The sequence below is a fragment of the Monodelphis domestica genome, chromosome 4, assembly GCF_027887165.1.
Source record: "Monodelphis domestica isolate mMonDom1 chromosome 4, mMonDom1.pri, whole genome shotgun sequence".
NCBI lineage: Eukaryota > Metazoa > Chordata > Mammalia > Didelphimorphia > Didelphidae > Monodelphis > Monodelphis domestica.
Window position 1 is genome coordinate 2,777,893 of NC_077230.1, and position 21,970 is coordinate 2,799,862.

At 34.2% G+C, this 21,970-nt stretch overlaps 1 protein-coding gene across 4 annotated transcripts in view; it reads left to right on the forward strand.

The window, feature by feature from the left end:
• DSCAM (DS cell adhesion molecule) overlaps positions 1–21,970 on the forward strand; it is an 829,709-nt gene that overhangs the window by 372,559 nt on the left and 435,180 nt on the right. For all 4 annotated transcript variants that reach the window (XM_056825955.1, XM_056825956.1, XM_007493072.2 and 1 more), the window contains one exon: positions 2,712–2,990. In XM_056825955.1, coding sequence (XP_056681933.1) covers positions 2,712–2,990 — 279 coding nt within the window. The remainder of the gene's footprint in view (positions 1–2,711; positions 2,991–21,970) is intronic.

Here is a 21,970-nt window from a genome sequence, read left to right on the forward strand (position 1 = left end):
TTACACATGATAGCCTATTGAAAATCATCTTTTTTTGGTTACAAAATTGATTGTGCATATATGCATAATGAAACTATATACTCAGCAGCTCTCTTTCAATAAGTAACTTGCAGGCTTATTTCAAAATTATATAAGATTTCTTCAAAGGTAAAATAGACCAATGATTTCCTGAGCATCAATATACAGTGACATAATAAAAAGGGTATCATAAGCTCAAAAATATTTCCAGCATCTTGGAAATCTTTCATATGTCCAAAGGGAAGAGAAGAATTTGGTGGTCTTGCAGATGCTCCTAAATATGTGACACCAATCTGATTACATCAAGCTCTAAATGATTACAGAACTTCCTAAATGAGATCAATAAGTAAGGTAAATAATTCAAACTATCTAGTGAAGAAAAGCAAAATGAGTAAAAAACCAATTTGTTGTTCTCCTTAAAACATGTTGTTATATGGAGAGCAAAGAAGATGGAGCTGAGTCTGGAATTGAACATATGGAGGAGGGTCTTGGATGGATAGATTATCTTTAGGAATTTGTGTGCTATGCTTTTTATAATTCCAACTTTCTGAGTAAAACAAAAGTCAGTCTTTTAAACAATATCTTTTGATGGTAGAGAGAATTTAGCAAAACAGATATAGGATTGGAATTGAAGACTGGAAATCTGTATTAAAAGTCCATCTCTGACACTTATGGACATCATGATAAAGAGCATGTTACTTAATCTCATCCTTAGGTTTATCAGTGTTCTGGGAATTCATTTTGCTCCTTCATATGCCAATATTTTCTATTAGAAATAATTTATGATACACAAATACATGTTTTCTAATATTAAAACTGGAATTTCCTGGAAAGCAATGGAAATGTATAAGATAAATGGGATCCTGAAACACATTATCAAGAATCATAAAAGAATCAGCAAAAAAATGATTATAAGAGAGATTTTGTTTGAAAAATGAATGCCTATATGCTTCACTGGATTCATGCACCATCAAGAAAACTGAAAGGATGTGGGTAGATTCTCTGTGCAGTGTTTGTAGAAGACTACAGAGAAGAATTGTTCAGACATGAATTGGTATTTTAGTATTGATTCTAAGAAGAAGGCAAAAGTTTTAAGAGGAGAAAAAAAAGAAAGAAAGAAAGAAAGAAAGAGAGAAAGAGAGAAAGAAAGAAAGAAAGAAAGAAAGAAAGAAAGAAAGAAAGAAAGAAAGAATGAAAGAAAGAAAGAAAGAAAGAAAGAAAGAAAGAAAGAAAGAAAGAAAGAAAGAAAGAAAGAAAGAAAGAAAGAAAGAGACAGAGAAAGAAAGAGAGAGAGAGAGAGAGGGAGGGACGGAGGGAGGAAGGAAGGAAGGAAGGAAGGAAGGAAGGAAGGAAGGAAGGAAGGAAGGAAGGAAGGAAGGAAGGAAGGAAGGAAGGAAGGAAGGAAGGAAGGAAGGAAGGGAGATATAACTTCATTTTAGAAAACTGAATAAAATAACTAAGTTAGTTGATACATAGAAAATTAAACCTTTAACATTTTGCTTATTGATACTATGCTATAACCAAATAGTCAAACTCGTCACAAGCATAAAACAGTATATAATAATGAAAATAGAATACATGAATATTAAAGGAAATTTAAATAAGTGTGTGATCTTCATATCATACTAATGAAAATTGTTTCTAAATTTACTTTTAATAGAGATTTCCTAAAAATAATAAAATCAGAATCTCAGGTTAACAGCATCTATTATGCTTTTTCTTCTACTAGATGTTGAGAATTTTTGTGGCATGGAGAAGGAATAAAGAATAATAGAAAACTCTTATTTAATCTTAAATGGATTATTGATTCTTTATTTCCATTAATAAGACAGGCCTCTATATCGATCCCAGTTTGATATCCAGCAAAGAATGTTTAAGTAGATTTTCAGTGTAAATATTTATCTCTTGATGTCCAATGATATCTCAAAGCCAAATATAGATTACTTTTTTGAAAACATTCACCACCAGCTTATTTGTTTATCTGATTCGATATGTTGTCTGATATGATTAACATGACTATACTTATTTATTACACTATTCAATTTCTAACAATAACAATACAATATTTCCAGAATACTTGATAAAAAAACTTCTCATATTCCTTCCAGATATAAAGGAAGATGTGTACATAAGAGAAAATGTTATAATCAGAAGAAAAAATCAGAGAAGGAATAAAGCAAAATAATTTTAAACTTTTTAATCTATATTTGGAGAATGAAGTTTTTGTATTACGTACTTTCTTTACCTTTATGACAAACATCCTGAACACCATTAGCATATTGTGCATAATATTTTTTGCATTTGAAGATCTATGTTAATGCTAGTAAATGCAATGAGCCAAATTTTAATGTTGTCATGTCTTATGTGTATATAGAAGATGTTATGGGATCTGAATTGTTTTCTTTCACATTATGATAAGATGATGAAGCCCATAGTTCTAGAAACATCTGTGCCACATTTATTTATAATAGAGTAGATTAAAATTCTTAACCAGATATAATTCTTATAGTTCTTATTTACAAAAGTCAATGTTCCACATTTAGGTTATAAGATTTATAATATTTCTAAAGTACATTCCACAGCAATAACTCTGTTTTCTTTTCAGTAGTGCTGAGTAGTCTAAGTAAAAACAGTATATTCTATAGCCATAAGTGTTTCTGTCTTTCATTATCTCTTTTATTCTTTTCCTACAGTTCCACCTTTTATTCAGCCTTTTGAATTCCCAAGATTCTCCATTGGACAAAGGGTCTTCATTCCATGTGTTGTGGTCTCAGGGGATTTGCCAATCACAATCACCTGGCAGAAGGATGGAAGACCAATTCCAGCAAGTCTTGGGGTAACCATTGACAACATTGACTTCACTAGTTCCTTAAGGATTTCTAATCTTTCACTGATGCACAATGGGAATTATACCTGCATAGCCAGAAATGATGCAGCAGCTGTGGAACACCAAAGCCAATTGATTGTGAGAGGTAAGTATATATAATTAATCTGAGGGGAATCCTTCTTATCCCAAGTATTAAGAATAATTTCAAATAATTGTTTAGACCTCTGCATTTAACATGACCTCCTATCCCTCCATACACACACACACACACACACACACACACAGACTTACTGATTTTTTTTTAATTCTAGGTGACTACTTTCTCATTTTTAGTTTCATTTTTACTTTTCAAGTTTATGGTTTGTATTAGCCCAATCTTAATGTTAACATTCAATATCTCTTTTTTGTTTTGATTGATTTTTATAATTGTAAAAGCAGAACATGATAGAAGTTGTTCAAAATAAACTAAAGAAATAAAGTGGTGTGACCTAAAGGATAAAGCTTAGTTTACATAGAAAATATTTGTACTTATTTCAAGAAAATTGAATTCTATGTCCCATTATTATTGCATTGTTTTTTATTTAAGTCATCCAAATTTTTATTTACATATATGTTCATTAGTATAAGTAACATCTATATTACAGGAGTTTTATAGCAATATTTGTGTTGAAAATTTCATTTATGACAGACATTCAACTTTCAATATATTTATAGAAGAAAATGATAATCATCTTGCTTCAGATACCTATTGAATAATTAAGAGAACTTACTCTCTACTTATTCTCAAAAGAGGAAAGGATTTTATTTTCCTTGTTTTTGTCTTCTTTATTTTAAATGCCAACCTTTGGGGTTTTCCTTGGTTCCGTAACCTTCCAGCTTTATTCCTAGCTTCTAATAAATATATCTTCTCTCTTCTTAAGTCCAATGAAAATACAAGTGCCCCACATTTAATTCTACTTTGTCTTATGAGGCATCTTTGCAAATTATTTAATTTATCTTTAAATGTGTGAAAATAATGTCAGCAATTTTCCTGGGTTGATCAAAAATTTGAAAGTGTTCATCTCCACCTGCAATTCTCTTGTGAGTTTTAATGTGCTATGTTTTATTAGGAATTTGAGACAGATTTTCCATAAAGTAGCATACTATTTAAAATGTAGGTAATTAAATAAGTAAGGAATTGTCCCTATTTTTGAGTAGAGAAAAATGTGGGCTTTTTTCAAAAGCAGCAGTAGTCACTAAGGTGATTTCTTCCTTCTATACAGCTGGAACATTTTGGTTATCATTACTATGGTTGGACAAGGAATGAAGCTACTTTTAGTTTTCTCTAAAGTACCCAAGTCATGGGTAATATTTCTTGTACATCAAAAAAATCAATTAGTGAATCAGCAAGAATTTATAGCAATATTTGTATTGAAAACTCACCACTGAATTTGCAAAAAGGCTTCTAAAAACTAAGAGGTTGCTGAATTGTTCATACCTTTTTAATATATTCAGATTAATACTATTCCATAATAAGTCTTCATTGATGGGTTCAGTATATTTCCTGACATGTCTATGTATTCCCATATTTCCATGGAAATTGATGACATGGTGTTTTAGTTAAAAGATTCTTATTGAATTCCTAACAAGATTTGGCTACCTTTTCTGTCTATAACTGTTGTTGGGATTTAAATTGCAATTGATTTTCATAATGGTCTTTATTAACATAAATCAGTTACCAAGTATTGATTATTACTCCTTTGACTGGTCCAACTTGTTCCTAACTAGGCACTTAATAGCACCACAGGGGGAATAAGAGATATAAAAAGATACACTCATCTTCTTATTTATGGGGAATATTAATAATTCAATAAGAATCCTATGATTATTGACATTAATTCTTTATAAATAAAAATGAAATACAGGCTTTCAAAGAGGTTATATTCTAATGAGGGACACAACATACAAACAATTATGTAATAATATGATACATACAGCTAAATTATAAACAATCAACCAAGATGGCATGTAATATGATATAGATTATATATGTGCTGTCATGCAATACATATTTCTATATTTGTCATGTTGTAAAAGAAGATACATACTGCTTTTAAAGAAAACAACTCATGAAGGAAATAAAGAGGAAAATCATATACTGCATTCTGTATTCAGTCTCCATCAGCTCCTTCTATGGTGGCAGTCTTTTTTATCCCTTGGAGTTGTCTTGACTCCTTGCATTGCAATAATATTTAAGTCATTCACAGTATATTTTTGCTATGATTGTGCACAAAATTCCCCTGGTTCTATTCACATCCCTTTATTCAAGTTGTTTCAGGATTTTTGTAAACATCTTGTTCATTATGGCATAATAATATTACATTTCAATCTGTATCACAATTTGTTCAGTCATCCCCCAGTTGTTGAATATCCCTTCAGTTTCCAATTCTTTGCCACCACAAAAAGAGTTGCTATTTTTGTACAAGTAGGTCGTTACCCCATCTATATTTGACAGATGAGGTCTTTGTCATAGACACTCACTATAAAAGAATTTTTTTCTAGTTTAGTGTTTCCCTCCTATTCTTGGTTTCACTGGTTTTGTTTGAGGGGGAAAAACCTCTTTGATTTCGTGTAGCCGAAGCTATGTCTTGTAATGTTCTCTATTTCTTATTTAGTAATAAATCATTCCCTTCACCATAGATCTAATAGGCACATTATTTTGTGTTCCCCTGATTTGTTTGTGTTATCTCCCTTTATTTCTAAATCATGTACACATCTTGGCTTTAGCTTCATATCTAATGTGTGATATTGGTCTATGAACAGTCTCTTCCATACTGTTTTTCAGTTTTCCCAGCAGTTTTTATCAAATCTTGAATTCCTCTGAAATCTTAGATCTTTGGGTCTGTCAAACACTAGGCTACTATAGTAATCTATTAGAGCATTTTTAGTGTCCAAACTATTTCCATTAATTTACTACTCTATTTCTTGGTCTGTACCATGTTGTTTTGATTACTATTGCTTTATAATACAATTTGAGATCCGGTATAGCTAGGTTGCCTTTCTTCATATTTTTTATTAATTATTTTTATATTCTTGGCTTCGTGTTCTTCTAGATAACTTTTTACAGCTCCATGAAAAAATTTTGGTTAGTTTCATGTAGAATTGTCAGCCTGGCCATAAGGAATTAATGTTTTTCCAGTTGTTTAAATCTAATTTTATTTATGTGAAAGTATTTTATAGTTGTGTCCATATAGTACCTGAATTTCTCTTGGCAGGCTTATATAGGACTTTCAGAGACAAATGGAGAAATTTATATTTGATATTGAAAGACATGTGTGCCAGAAGGCCATTTCAGACACTGACTAAATAGATTTACATGTGAAATGGCCTGGAAGGATGGAATAAAGATGATGGAGAGAAAGCAAAAGGCACCAATAAGAATTCCTATTGAAAAAGGGCAAGAAAAATTCACAGAAGACATTTTTTTCAGCCCAGGGTGGCTTAATGAAAAAGAGAGGACTACATACACTGGAGATGGAATTGGGCAGTGATTGAAAGTCTTCCAAGAAGAGATGCAAGTCTGAAAGCACTGGAAAGAAAGGCATCCCTAAATAAGCAATGGGTATAGGAATTATCTCCAGCTAGCATATTCACAGATTCAAGATAAAGAAGGCTAGTTGCAAGTGGAGACTTTAGCAAAGGAACAAATCCCAGGAAGCACATGATAGCACTGTGGCTCTGATACAAGGAGCAGAGAACAGTTCCCCAGATCAAAGAGTAGTTTTCAGTTGATTTTTAATTCTTATTGATTACTTGTTGATTCATTTTTTAATAATCATTTTCTTATTTTTGCAATCGATGTTCTCTTCCTCCCTTTTATCCTTTACTCCTCTCCAGATGTCAGGGAATGTTGTATATTTGTTATTGATTATGCAATTTATACTTCTTTGTTTATTGTGTTGTTAAAGAAGACACATCACTTAGACTAGAAAAAAATTCAAAAAGGAAATAAAGTGAAGAGTAGTATACTTCAATATGAGTTCAGATTCCATCAGTTCATTTTATGGTGGCCTATAGTCTTTTTCAGCATGGGTCTCTTGAAGTCATCCTAGATAAGTGATGGAAAATCTATGGCATGTTAAAGGGTGCTAATAGACTGTCTGCCCTTTGATCCAGCCATAGCACTGATGGGTTTGTACCCCAAAGAGACAATAAGGAAAAAGACTTGTACAAGAATATTCATAGCTGCGCTCTTTGTGGTGGCCAAAAATTGGAAAATGAGGGGCTGCCCTTCCATTGGGGAATGGCTGAACACATTGTGGTATGTGTTGGTGATGGAATACTATTTTGCTTAAAGGAATAGTGAACTGGAGGGCTTCCATGGGAACTGGAACAACCTCCAGGAATTGATGCAGAGAAAAAGGAGCAGAACCAGGAGAACATTGTACACAGAGAAAGATATACCTTAGCACAATCAAATGTAATGGAGTTATCCTTTAGTGGCAATGCAGTGATCTTAAACAACTTGGAGGGATCTACGAGAAAGAACACTATCCACATTCAGAGGAAGAACTGTGGGAGCAGAAACACAGAAGAAAAACAACTGCTTGATTATATGGGTCGAAGGGAAATGATTGGGGATGGAGACTCTAAATGAACATCCTAATGCAAACACCAACAACATGGAAATAGGCGCTGATCAAGGACACATGTAATACTCAATGAAATTGCACATCAGTTGCAGGAAAGGTGGGGTGAGGGGAGGGAGGGAAAAATGTGATTCTTGTAACCAAGGAATAATGTTCTAAATTGATTACATTAATTAATTAAAAATAAAATGCATACAATGGATTTTTTAAGATTTAAACTAATTTATTTAGTCAATTTAGAACATTATTCCTTGGTTACAAGAATCATATTCTTTCCCTCCCACTCCCCCCACCCTTCCCATAGCTGACATGCAATTTCACTGGGTATTACATGTGTTCTTGATCAGAACCTATTTCCATGTTGTTGGTGTTTGCATTAGGATGTTCATTTAGAGTCTCCATCCCCAACCATATCCCCTCGACCCATGTGATCAAGCAGTTGTTTTTCTTCTGTGTTTCTGCTCCCACAGTTCTTCCTCTGAATGTGGATAGTGTTCTTTCTCGTAGATCCCTCCAAGTTGTTTAAGATCACTGCATTGCCACTAAAGGATAACTCCATTACATTTGATTGTGCTAAGGTATATCTTTCTCTGTGTACAATGTTCTCCTGGTTCTGCTCCTTTTTCTCTGCATCAATTCCTGGAGGTTGTTCCAGTTCCCATGGAAGCCCTCCAGTTCACTATTCCTTTGAGCAAAATAGTATTCCATCACCAACACATACCACAATGTGTTCAGCCATTCCCCAATTGAAGGGCATCCCCTCATTTTCCTCATTTTCCAACTTTTTTGCCATCACAAAGAGCACAGCTATGAATATTCTTGTACAAGTCATTTTCCTTACTATCTCTTTGGGGTACAAACCCAGCAGTGCTATGGCTGGATCAAAGGGCAGACAATCTTTTAGTGCCCTTTGGGCATAGTTCCAAATTGCCCTCCAGAATAGTTGGATTAATTCACAACTCCACCAGCAATGCATTAATGTCTCAACTTTGCCATATCCCCTCCAGCATTCGTTACTCTCCTTTGCTGTCATGTTAGCCAATCTGCTAGGTGTGAGATGGTACCTCAGAGTTCTTTTGCTTTGCATCTCTCTAATTATAAGAGATTTAGAACACTTTTTCATGTGCTTATTAATAGTTTTGATTTACTTAACTGAAAATTGCCTATTCATGTCCCTTGCCCATTTATCAATTGGAGAATGGCTTGACTTTTTGTACAATTGATTTAGCTCTTTACAAATTTGTCAGAGGTTTTTATAATAAAGATTGTTTCCCAATTTGTTGCTTCCCTTCAAATTTTGTTTGCATTGGTTTTGTTTGTACAAAATCTTTTTAATTTGATGCAATCAAAATTATTTATTTTACATTTTGTGATTTTTTTCTAACTCTTGCTTGGTTTTAATGTCTTTCCTTTACCAAAGATCGGACAAGTATACTATTCTGTTTTCACCTAATTTGCTTATAGTTTCTTTCTTTATATTCAAGTCCTTCACCCATTCTAAGTTTATCTTGGTGTAGGGTGTGAGGTGTTGATCCAAACCTAATCTCTCCCACACTGTCTTCCAATTTTCCCAGCAGTTTTTATCAAATAGTGGATTTTGGTCCCAAAAGCTGGAATCTTTGGTTTATCATAGACTGTCTTGCTGAGATCACTTACCCCAAGTGTATTCCATTGATCCTTCTTTCTGTGTCTTAGCCAGTACCAAATTGTTTTGATGACCACTGCTTTATAGGATAGTTTGAGATCTGGAACTGCAAGTCCTCCTTCCTTGGCATTTTTTTCATGATTTCCCTGGATATCCTTGATCTTTTGTTCTTCCAAATGAACTTTGTTATGGTTTTTGTGGGTTTGGGCTTTTCTGTCAGCCTTCTTCCTTGTAGTTTTGTCAGCAAATCTCTCAGCACAGTCTGTGGAGGAGGGGTATTAGAACTTGAGCTTCCCTATGTTGTGGAGGCCTTGATGAGATTAAGTCCAGTTGAGTTGCAAAGCTGGGTGTGCCCTGGGGCCAAAACTTGGAGGGGCATTATGGTGTGTCTCCACTGCTGCAACTAGGCTGCCTGCTCTGCGCTCTGTGTTTCTTCTCTAACTGCTTTCCCACCACCTGTTTGACGCTCTGAGGCTGGCACAGCTTTGCCCATAAAGTACTCCCTCAAGACCAGCACCTTTGCCTACCCAGAGGTTCCAGATACCGCTGGAGGCTTAGCACTCTAGGTGGGGGAGGAGTCCCAGGACCTTCCTTCTTCCTTCCCCTTAGACCAGTGTGTTTTCGGATTCTGGCTTTTGGGTGGTGCACCTTTTAAGTTGAGCCCAGCAGGAGGGTTCCTTGGCTCTGTCTTGTTGTTAGGTTTGATTTTCAGTCCCCTATGAGTATTTAGTTTGTAATCAGTAAGGAAGGGTTTTCAGAGGTCTGAAGTTTTGCTGCCTCTATGCTGCCATCTTCACTCCGCCCCTAGGGAATATTTTAATAAAATAAATTAATATATGATATACAAAAAAAAAAAGAAAACCTATGGCATGGATGCCAAATATGGCACACAAGAGTGCTCTCTGTGGTCACTCTGCTGTCCTCCATCCCCCAAGTTCATTACTACAAAGGCAGAGGGATTCAGGCAGAACTGCTCCCTTTCCCCTCTCTACTTTTCCCAACAACATTTTTTCACATCATCTGCCCCTCTGCCCAGAAGCCCAATAGGAGCACACAATGGGGATAAGGTGGAAAACTCACAGGCAGCAAATTTGGAAAAGAACAGTTCCCTCAATCCAGTCTCCTTCCCCTCTGCACCTGCACTGAAGACATTTCTCACATGACCTACGTAATGGGGGCCATAGCACTTGATCTGGGGGGAGTGATGCTGCGGGGGAGAGGCGTGACACTCCATCTCTGAAAGGTTTGCCATCACTGTCTTAGACCCTTGCGTTGTTAATAATACTTGTCTTTCCCTGTTGATCATCTTACATTATTGCTGATACTTCATTACAGTATCCTGGTTGTTCTCACTTCACTTTGCATCATTTCATATAAGTCTTTTCAGGATTTTTGTAATCGTTTTCTTTGCCCTTTCTTATGGCACAATACTGTTCCATTACAATCATATAACATGACTTGTTTAACCCAGTTGATGGTATTCAAAATTCAGTTTCCAGTTCGTTGTCATCATAAAAGGAGCTGCTGTACCTATTTTCATACAAATAGGTTTTTCTCCATTATATGTTATCTCTTTGTAGTACAGACCTTGTAGTGATACTGCTGGGTCAAAGGGTTTTATGATCCTTTGGGACCTGGTTCCAAGTTGCTTTCTAAAATGCTTAGATCAACACACAGCTATACCAACACTGTATTTGTTTCCTAATTTTTCCACATCTCATTATAACTTCCTCTTTTTGTCATATTAGACAGTCTGGTAAGCATGAGGTATTACCTTAGAGTAGTTTTAATTTGCATTTCTCTAATTAATACTTATTTGGAGCATTTTTCATGACTAAGAATAGTGTTAATTTATTCATCTGAAAAATGCCCATATCATTTGCCCATCTGTCAGATGGATGTTCTTTTGTATTCCTATAAATGTGACTCAGTTCTCTGTGTATTTAAGAAATGAGGCCTTTGTCAGTGACACTTGCTAGACACCCCCCACCCCCAAGTTGTGTTTTTTTTCTAATATTGGTTGCAATGATTCTGTTTCTGAAAAAAAAAATTAACTCAGCCAATGTTATCTATTACATTTTATAATATTCTCTGTCTTGTTCGTTATAAAATATTCCCTTATCCATAAATCTGACAGGTAAACTTTTGTACTCCCCCAATTTGTTTAGGTTATCCCTTTTATTTCTAAATGATGTGTCCATTTTGACTTTAACTTGGTATATGGAGTGAGGAGTTTGTTTAAGTCTAACTTATATCATAGTATTTATAAGTTTTCCCTGTGGTTTTTGTCAAATAATAAGTTTTCCCTCCAAAATGGAGATCCTTGGTTGGGCAAATACCAGGTTAAAGTGGTCATTGCCTACTGCATGTTGGGTGTCTCATCTATTCCACTGATCTGTTACACTATTTCTTAGCCAGTATCAGATTGTTTTGATTTTAACAGCTTTATAATACCGTTTGAGATCTGGTATAGTCGGGTCACCATATCTTATTTTTCCCCCACTAATTCTTTGGATGTTCTTGACCTTTTCTTCTTCTTCTTCCAGATACATTTTATCATTTTTTCTAGCTTTATGAAATACTTTTTGGATAGTTTGAATGATATGGCACTGAATAGGTAAATTAAGATAGATAGAAATGTCATTTTGATTATACTGAGTCTGCATTTTAGCCCATCTGAACCAGCAGAGTCTCCCAGAAGCCAATAATGATTGACTCCAGCATTAGTGACCTGAAACTCTTAACCGATAGACCCAATCCTGGGTTAGAAAATTGAAGAGCTTAGACCAGGAAGGCAATAATTGGACTTTTCCCTGGATCACACTGCTTTGTAAGTAAGGAAAGCTTATAGTTCCTGATCTAGAGTTACAAAAGGAGAAAAAGGATATAAAAGGATGGAAGCTTAGCGAGACATTCTTGCCCCACCCTCAAGAGATATGCAGAGCCCCACATGCTTATCAAGTCCCAAGTCAAGAATTAAGGTATAATGATGAACAAAAAAGGGCTTAAAAACCATCATGGTGACTTGAGACATAAAGAGAATGGTTTCAAAACTTTTATAAGCAAAGCCTCGAAGAAAAATATAGATGGGTGACAAATTTGGTAAGAATTCCTAGAGCAAGTAAACTAAGAGCTTTAAAAAAGCTAAAAAAAATTTTAAAAATTAATGAAGAAATATATAAAATGAGGAAATACATAAGGAAGATAAGAAAAGAAAATTTAAAAATAGAAAAAAGGTTTAAAAACACTGAAAAACTTGTTGAAAACTGGAATTGGCTGAATGAAAGCTAATTATTCCATGACACATGAAATAATGGAATAAATTCAAAATAATTTTTAAATATTAAGTGTCTCATAGAAAGCACTACTGATTTTGGAAACAGGTGGAGGGGAGCTAAATTGAGAATCACTAGACTACCTAAAAACCACAAACAACAAAAAAGTCTACACATTTTATTTCAAGAAATTGTAAAAGAAAATCCATCCATATATCTAAGAAGCAGAGGGCAAAATAGAAATTGAAAGTATCCACCAGTTACCTTGTTCATTAAAACAAACCCCTCAACCTATATTATTTTCTTTTTCAAATTTTAAATTCCGAATTCTTTCTCTTCCTCCAACTCCCTCCCACATCCACTAAGAAAACAAGCAATATGATATCAATTATACGTGTGAAATCATGTGAAAGACATTTACAAATTAGACATTTTTCTCAAAAAGGCAAGAAACATTAAGAAAGTGAGAAAATTATACTTCAGTTATTTATGTAGCGAAAGTACACGTTATTCATAGATTATCCAAGCTGGGCTCAGAATTTGTCAGGTGAGGAAATTTCCTGATCAACAGGATCCTACCTTCACCTATGTCAGATTTCCCTTCAACTTTATCAGACACAAATATTCATATCCTCCTTATTGTTCATCTTATTGGAAACTTGATATAATTCATTTAAAGAAACACAGAGGTCAGATTAGTGACAAATAGTCAGTGATCAACTTGTGTAAATATTAATGGATATAAGGCACATGACTTAAACTTATAACAGGAAGCAAGTGTTCTGTGGCCTTAAGTAATGCAAAAATAATAGTCCTATATTTCTTTCAATGTCTTAAAAATTGAGGGGGCAGCTGGGTAGCTCAGTGAATTCAGAGCCAGGCCTAGAGACAGGAGGTCCTAGGTTCAAATCTGTCCTCAGACACTTTCCAGCTGTGTGACCCTGGGCAAGTCACTTGACCCCCTTTGCCTAGCCCTTGCTGCTGCTCTTCTGCCCTGGAGCCAATACACAGTATTGCCTCCAAGACAGAAGGTAAGGGTTTTTACCAAAAAACAAATGAACAGATTATGCAGTCATAATTATAGATGCCTTAAGGAGACAAGCCTTGTTAAACAGACTCCAAAGGAAAGCAAAAGTTATGTTCTTATGGGAGGTTCATAATTGACTGATTTAGTAGGAGATATTTACATGTCACCATGAAAATTAAGAAAACTCAGTGTCAAGAGATTTCTTTCTTACACAGCTATGGTAGCTGACAAATAACTACATCACTTTGGGAACCTCAAACTTTCCTTGGTCTGCTATTAAAGGATTGCCTAACACTTACAATTATTATTACATGAGTCAAGTTTTTGTCTAATAAAGTTAATTAAAAAATAAATAAGCTAGGTCTTCAGTTGACCAAAAAGTTTCTGTAGGAATAATCCCGATTCCTCATCAATTTATAAAAGGGATTTGGGCAAACCCTGATTCAGGGGAAAAAAATTCATGAATCACAAAAAGTTTAAAAAAATCAAATCAGGTAACTAAACCCCAAAACCATGTAAATAGCACACTTTATATTTAATTCCTATTGTCCTGTGTAGTCATGTTTCCTGGAAACATCTTGCTTTGGAAATTATGAAAAAGAACTCATTCTAAGGGTTGTTTCATTTAAAAAAAATTTGTTTTAATTAATTAGATGATTTAGAATATTTTTCTATGGTTATAAGACTCATGTTCTTTCCCTCCCATCCCCATTTCCTTCCCATAGCTGATGCACTATTCTACTGAGTTTAACATGTGTTATTGATCAAGACCCATTTCCATATTATTAATATTTGCACTAGGGTGATCATTTAGAGTCTACCTTCCCCCAATAGCCCTGTCATAGCCCCATCAACCCATCTGATCAAGGAGTTGTTTTTCTTCTGTGTTTCTACTCCCACAGTTCTTCCTCTGGATGTGGAGAGCATCTTTCTTACATGTCCCTCTAAATAGTTCTGAATCGTTGCATTGCTACTAGTAGAGAAGTCCATTACATTTGATTTTATCACAGTGTATCAGTCTCTGTGTGCAGTGTTCTCCTGGTTCTGCTCCTCTCACTCTGCATCACTTCCTGGAGGTTGTTCCAGTTCACATGGAATCCCTCCAGTTCATCATTCCTTTTAGCACAATAGTATTCCATCACCAACATATACCACAATGTGTTCAGCCATTCCCCAATTGATGGGCATCCCCTCGTTTTCCAATTTTTGGCCACCACAAAGAGCGCAGCTATGAATGTTCTTGTACAAGTCTTTTTCCTTATTATCTCTTTGGGGTACAGACCCAGCAGTGCTATGGCTGGATCAAAGGGCAGACAGTCTTTTAGCGCCCTTTGGGCATAGTTCCAGATTGCCTTCCAAAATGATTGGATCAATTCACATTTCCACCAGCACTTTTATCCCAATTTTGCCACATCCCCCCCAGCACTCATTACTTTCCTTTGTGGTCATATTAGCCAATTTGCTAGGTGTGAGGTGATACCTCAGAGTTGTTTTGATTTGCATCTCTCTGATTATAAGAGATTTAGAACACTTCTTCATGTGCTTGTTAATAGTTTTGATTTCTTTGGCTGAGAACTGCCTGTTCATGTCCCTTGCCCATTTGTCAATTGGAGAATGGCTTGATTTTTTGTACAGTGGGTTTAGTTCCTTATAAATTTGAATGATTAGGCCTTTGTCAGAGGTTTTTTGATATAAAGATTGTTTCCCAAATTACTGCTTTCCTTTTAATTTTGATTGCATTGGTTTTAATCAAATTTATTTATTTTACATTTTGTAATTTTTTTCTAACTCTTTCTTGGTCTTAAAATCTTTCCTTTCCCAAAGATCTGACAAGCATACTGTTCTGTGTTCACCTAATTTACTTATAGTTTCCTTCTTTATATTCAAGTCATTTACCCATTCTGAGTTTATCTTGGTGTAGGGTGTGAGATGTTGATCTAAACCTAATCTCTCCCATACTTTTTTCCACTTTTCCCAGCAGTTTTTGTCAAATACTGGATTTTTGTCCCAAAAGCTGGGGTCTTTGGGTTTGCCATAAATTGTCTTGCTGAGGTCACTTACTGCAAGTCTATTCCAGTGATCCTCCATTCTGCCTCTTAGCCAGTACCAAATTGTTTTGATGGCCACTGCTTTATAGTACAGTTTAAGATATGGTACTACTAGACCACCTTCCTTTGCACTTTTTTTCATGATTTCCCTGGATATTCTTGATCTTTTGTTCTTCCAAATAGACTTTGTTAGTATTTTTTCTAATTCTGTAAAAAAGTTTCTTGGTAGTTTGATGGATGTGGCAACTAATAAGTAAATTAATTTGGGCAGGATTGTCATTTTTATTATGTTAGCTCATCCCACCCATGAGCAATTAATGTTTTTCCAATTGTTTAGATCTAGTTTCAATTGTGTGGCGAGTGTTTTGTAGTTGTGTTCATATAGTTCCTGTGTTTGTCTCGGCAGATAGATTCCTAAGTATTTTATGTTGTCTCGGGTGATTTTAAATGGAATTTCTCTAATTCTTGCTGCTGAGATGGACTGGAGATATATAGAAATGCTGATGACTTATGTGGGTTTATTTTGTATCCTGCAACTTTGCTAAATTTGTTGATTATTTTGACTAGCTTTTTGGTTGGTTCTCTAGAATTCTTTAAGTAAACCATCATATCATCTGCAAAGAGTGATCGTTTGTGCTCCTCATTGCCTATTTTAATACCTTCAATTTCTTTTTCTTCTCTAATTGCTACAGCTAGTGTTTCTAGTACAATATTAAATAATAAAGGTGATAATGGGCATCCTTGTTTCACTCCTGATCTTTTTAGGAATGCTTCTAATTTATTCCCATTGCAGATGATGCATGTTGATGGTTTTAAGTATATCCTGTTCATTATTTTTAGAAAAGTCCCTTCTATTTCTATACTTTATAGAGTCTTTAATAGGAATGAGTGTTTTATTTTGTCAAAGGCTTTTCCTACATCTATTGAGATAATCATGTGATTTTTGTTGGTTTGCTTGGTGATGTGGTCAATTATGTGGATGGTCTTCCTAATATCGAACCATCCTTGCTTTCCTGTTATCAATCCTACCTGATCATAATGAATCTGATCATTTTCATCAGAACTATGAAAAAGTGGGAAAAATATAGAAAAAGACACAGCTAAAGCAAAAATAAATTTTATCCAATAGGGAACTAGGAAGAAAATGATAAAGAAAAAAGGGATAACAAAAAATGAGGGTAGATATAATAAAGTATTAGTAGCAGAGGAGGAGAAAAAAAAGAAGTGAAAGTATAAGAGATCAGGATGTAGAGAAACAATGAAAATCAGCTGTGAAAGTGAATGGTATGCATTTAGCACACAAAATAGAAAGATATAAAAATGGATTAGAAACTAAACATCTAAAATATTGTTATGAAAACCACACTTGAAACAAAGATACATTCATAATTTTAGACATATTAGATATTATAGACATTTGGAAAATATTTTTAACCCATTACCCTCTGTCTTAGTATCCATTCTAAGATAGAAGAGCAGCAAAGGCTAGGCAATTGGGGTTAATTGATTTGCCTAGTGTCATAGAGTCAGAAAAGCATATGAGACCAGATTTTAAGAGAACCTTCCAACTGCTGAAAAAAAATTTATATTCTATTCTATTCCCTTTTAATTTTCTCCAGAAATACATCAAACCTAACTAGTAAAATTCTTTTCATCTCCTTAATTTATTTTCGGGGGTTTGTGGCTTAATTTAAATAATTTGGAGAGGGGAAGGTTAATAACCACTACTAATATAGTTTTACTGTGTATTTCCTCTTGTAATTCATGTAACTTTTTTCATAATTTGGATACTATGCCATTTGGTATATTCATGTTTAATATTAATATTACTTCATTTTCTAGAGTATTAAGGTGAAATTTTATTCTGTTTCTCTTTTAATTAGATCAATTTTCATTTTTGCTTTGCATAACATCAAAATTGCCACCACTGTTTTTAAATTTTAGTTCAAGCATAAATTCTGCTTTAGCCATTTACCTTTACTCTGTATAAATCTCTCTGCTTTCAATGTTTTTCTGATAGACAGCATAGTGTAGAATTTTGGCTTTTAATTCACTCTACTATACTTTTTCTGTTTTATAGGTGAGTTCATCCCATTCACATTCAAAACTATGATTACCGTGTCTTCTCCTCCATCTGGTTTTCCCCTTATTTATACTTCTCTTCCTCTCCTTTCAGACTTTTTCTGTTAAAAACATTTTTCCTTCTGACTACAAAGTCTCCTTGTTTACATTCCCTTTTGTCCACTCCACCTTTTATTATTTCCCCTCTCCCTTACTTCCCAATAGAGTAAGATAGGTTTCTACATCTAGCTGCTAATAGTATTCCTCCCTTGGATGAGAGTTTCAACCATTGCCTGCCACCAGCCACATCCATCTTTCTCTCCATTGCTTTGATCCATACATGCCTCTTCATATGAGATAAATTTATTCCCAACTTTCTCCCCCTTTCCCATCTTTCTCATCACTTAATTTCATTGTATTTTTAGCTTTTTTGGCTATCTTTCCATCATATTCATCTTAAACCCTGATCTCTGTCTATATATGCTCTGCCCTAATAATTGTTAACTACTTCTGTACCTTAAGTATCCTAAGTAACTTAAGTATGTATCATAGATAGCTTAATTATCATAGATATCTTAATTAGATCAGTTAAGTTCCATTGTTTCCTTTACTTACCTTACATAAGAATCTTAAGTATTTTTATGTTGTCTCTTTTTCTTTATAATATTTTTCCATGGTTACATAATTCATGATCCTCCCACCCCCCACACACACCTTATGCTCTGTCCTCCAACCTCCTGAATCCGACAAGCAGTTGCACTGGGTTATACATGTATCATTGTTCAAAACCTATTTCTATGTTATTCATATCTGAAGTAGAGTGATCCTTTAACATCAAAATCCCAATCATATCCCGATCTCACTACATGATTGATCACATCTTTTTCTAATGCATTTCTATTTTTACAGTTCTTTTACTGGATGCGAAGAGCACTACTTCTCCTAAGTTCTTCTGGATTGTCCTGGGTCATTGCATTGCTTCTAGTAGAAAAGTCTATTACATTCAATTGTGCTACAATGTATCAGTCTCTGTATACAATGTTCTCCTGGTTCTTCTCCTTTCACTCTGCATCAATTCCTGGAGGTCATTCCAGGTCATTTGGAATCCATCCAGTTCTTTATTCCTTTTGACAAAAAAATATTAAATCACCAACATATGCCACAATTTATTGAGCCATTGCCCAATCAATGGACACCCCTTCATTTTTCAATTTTTTTGCTACCATAAAAAGCATGGCTATATAAATATTTCTGTACAAGATTTTTTTCCTTATTATCTCTTTGGGGTACAAACCTAACAGTGGTATGACTGGATAAAAAGGTAGGTATTGTTTTAAAGTACTTTGCAAATAGTCACAAATTGTCCTCCAGAATGGTTTGATCAATTCACAATTGCACTAGCAGTGTATTAGTGTCCCAATTTTGCCACACCCCCTCCAACATTTATCACTTTCCTTTGCTGCCATATTGGCTAGTTGGCTAGGAGTAAGGTGGTACATGAGAGTTGTTTTAATTTGCATTTCTCTAATAAGGAGAATACTTTCTCATGTGTTTATTGATAGTTTTGATTTCATTATGTAAAAACTGGCTATTCATGTCCTTTGACCATTTGTCAATTGGGGAATGGTTTGATTTTTTGTAAATTTTATTTAGTTCCTTATATATTTGGGAAATTAAATCTTTGTCAGAGAGTTTTCTTATAAAAGTGTTCTCCTAATCTGTTGCTTTCCTTATAATTTTGGTTGAATTGGTTTTGTTTGTACAAAAACTTTTTTAATTTTAAACAGAGGCATTCATTTTACATTTTATAATGTCTATCTTTTGCTTCATTTTAAATTCCTTCCATTCCCACACATCTGACAGGTATGCTATTCTATGCTCACCTAATTTACTTATAGTTTCCTTCTTTATATTTAAGTCATTTAACCATTTTGAATTTATCTTGGCTTAGGGTGTAAAATGTCAATCTAAATATACATTTTCCCATACAATTTCCCAATTTTCCCAGTAGTTTTTGTGAAATAATGAGTTCTTGTCCCCGAAGTTGGGGTCTTTGGATTTATTGAACACTAGCTTACTGAAGTCATTTACCCCTAGTCTATTCCATTTATCCACCCTTCTGTCTCTTAGCCAGTACCATATTGTTTCAATGACCACTACTTTGAAAACTGGTACTGTTAGGCCCCTGTCTTTCACATTTTTTTCATTATTTCCCTTAATATTCTTGAGCTTTTCTTCTTTCAGTTGAACTTTGTTGTATTATTTTTTTCTAATTCTATAAAAAAGTTTTTTGGTAGTTCAATGGGTATGGCACTAAATAAGTAAATTAATTTGGGTAGGATTGTCATTTTTATTATGTTAGCTTGTCCCACCCATGAGCAATCAATGTTTTTCCAATTGTTTTGCTCTAGTTTTAAGTGTGTGAAGTCTTTTGTAGTTGTGTTCATATAGTTCCTGTGTTTGACTCAGCAGATAGATTCCAAAATATTTTATATTTTCTAGAGTGATTTTAAATAGTTTCTCTTTCTAACTCCTGCTGCTCGGTTTTGTTGGAAATATATAGAAATGCTGATGATTTATGTGGGTTTATCTTGTACCTTGCAACTTTGCTAAAATTATTTTCACTAGTCTTTTAGTTGATTTTTGAGGTTTTTTTTTTTTTAAGTAAGCCATCATATCATCTGCAAAAAGGGATAGTTTAATTTCCTCATTGCTCACTTTAATCTCTTCAATTTCTTTTTCTTCTCTAATTGCTATGACTAGCATTTCTAGAACACTATTATATAATACAGGTGAAAATAAGCATCCTTGCTTCACTCCTGGTCTTCTTGGGAAGGCTTCTAAATTGTCCCTATTGCAGAGTATACTTGCTGGTGATTTTTAACATATACTGTTTATTAGGTTGAGAAATAACCCTTCTATTCCTAAACTTTCTAGTGTTTTCAATAGGAATGAGTGTTGTATTTGGTCAAAGGCTTTTTCTGCATCTATTGAGATAATCATGTGATTTCTGTTGTTTTGGTACTTGATATGGTCAATTATATGAATGGTTTTCCTAATATGAAAACATCTTTGCATTCCTGGTATAAACCCCTTCTGTTCATAGTGAATAATCCTTGTGATAACTTCCTGGAGTGTTTTTGTTAGTCTTCTATTTAAGATTTTTGCATCTATGTTCATTAAGGAGATTGCTCTGTAGTTTTCCTTCTCTGTTTTCGGTCTGCCTGGAATCAATGCCATATAAGAAATTTGGTAAAACATCTTCATTGCTTATTTTGTCAAATCATTTGTATACTATTGGGATTAGTTGTTCTTCGAATGTTTGATAGAATTCACTTGTGAATCCATCTAGTCCAAAGGATTTTTCTTAGGGAGTTCTTTGATGGTTTGCTCAATTTCTTTTTATGATATGGAATTATTTAAGTATTCTATTTCTTCTGTTAATCTAGGCAATCTATATTTTTGTAAATATTCATCCATATCACCTAGATTGCCATATATGTTGCCATATAATTGGGCATAATAGATTTTCATGATTGTCTTAATTTCCTCTTCATTAGAGGTGAGGTCTCCCTTTTCATCTTGGATACTGTTAATCTGTTTTCTTCTTTCCTTTGTTTTTATTAGATTGACCAGTACTTTGTCTGTTTTTTTTTTCAATGTACCAGCTTCTAGTCTTATTTATTAATTCAATAGTCTTTTTACTTTTGATTTTATTAATTTCTCCTTTAATTTTTAGGATGTCTAATTTAGTTTTCTTCTGGGGATTTCTAATTTGTTCACTTTTTAGTTCTTTAATTTGCATGCCCAATTCTTTGACCTCTGCGCTCCTTAATGCATTGATATATGCACTCAAGGATATGAATTTCCCCCAAATACTGCTCTGGCTACATCTCATAGATTTTGAAAGGATGTTGCATCATTGTCATTTTCTTCAATGAAATTGTTTCTATGATTTGTTCTTTACCTGATTTTGGAGAATCATATTATTTAATTTTCAATTGATTTTTAGTTTGCCTCTCCATGTAATCTTACTAATTATTATTTTTATTTAATTATGATCTGAAAAGGTAGCATTTGTTATTTCTGCTCTTTTGTACTTATTTGCCATGTCTTTCTTTTATTTAATCAAATTAGGCAATGATTTTTCCATGTTCAATTTTTTTTTTAAAGCAGCTCCTTTTATTCATCATGGCAAGCTTTATTCTTTTAGCTTTTTTTAAAAAAAAAAAACCCTTACTTTTCTTCTTGGAGTCAATATTGTGTATTGGCTCCAAGGCAAAAGAGTGGTAAGGATTAGGCTATGGGGATTAAGTGACTTGCCCAGGGTCACACAACTGGGAAGTGTCTGAGGTCAGATTTGAACCTAGGACCTCCCATCTCTAGGCCTGGCTCTCAATCCTCTGAGATACCCAGCTGCCCCCTTTCTTTTAGCTTTATT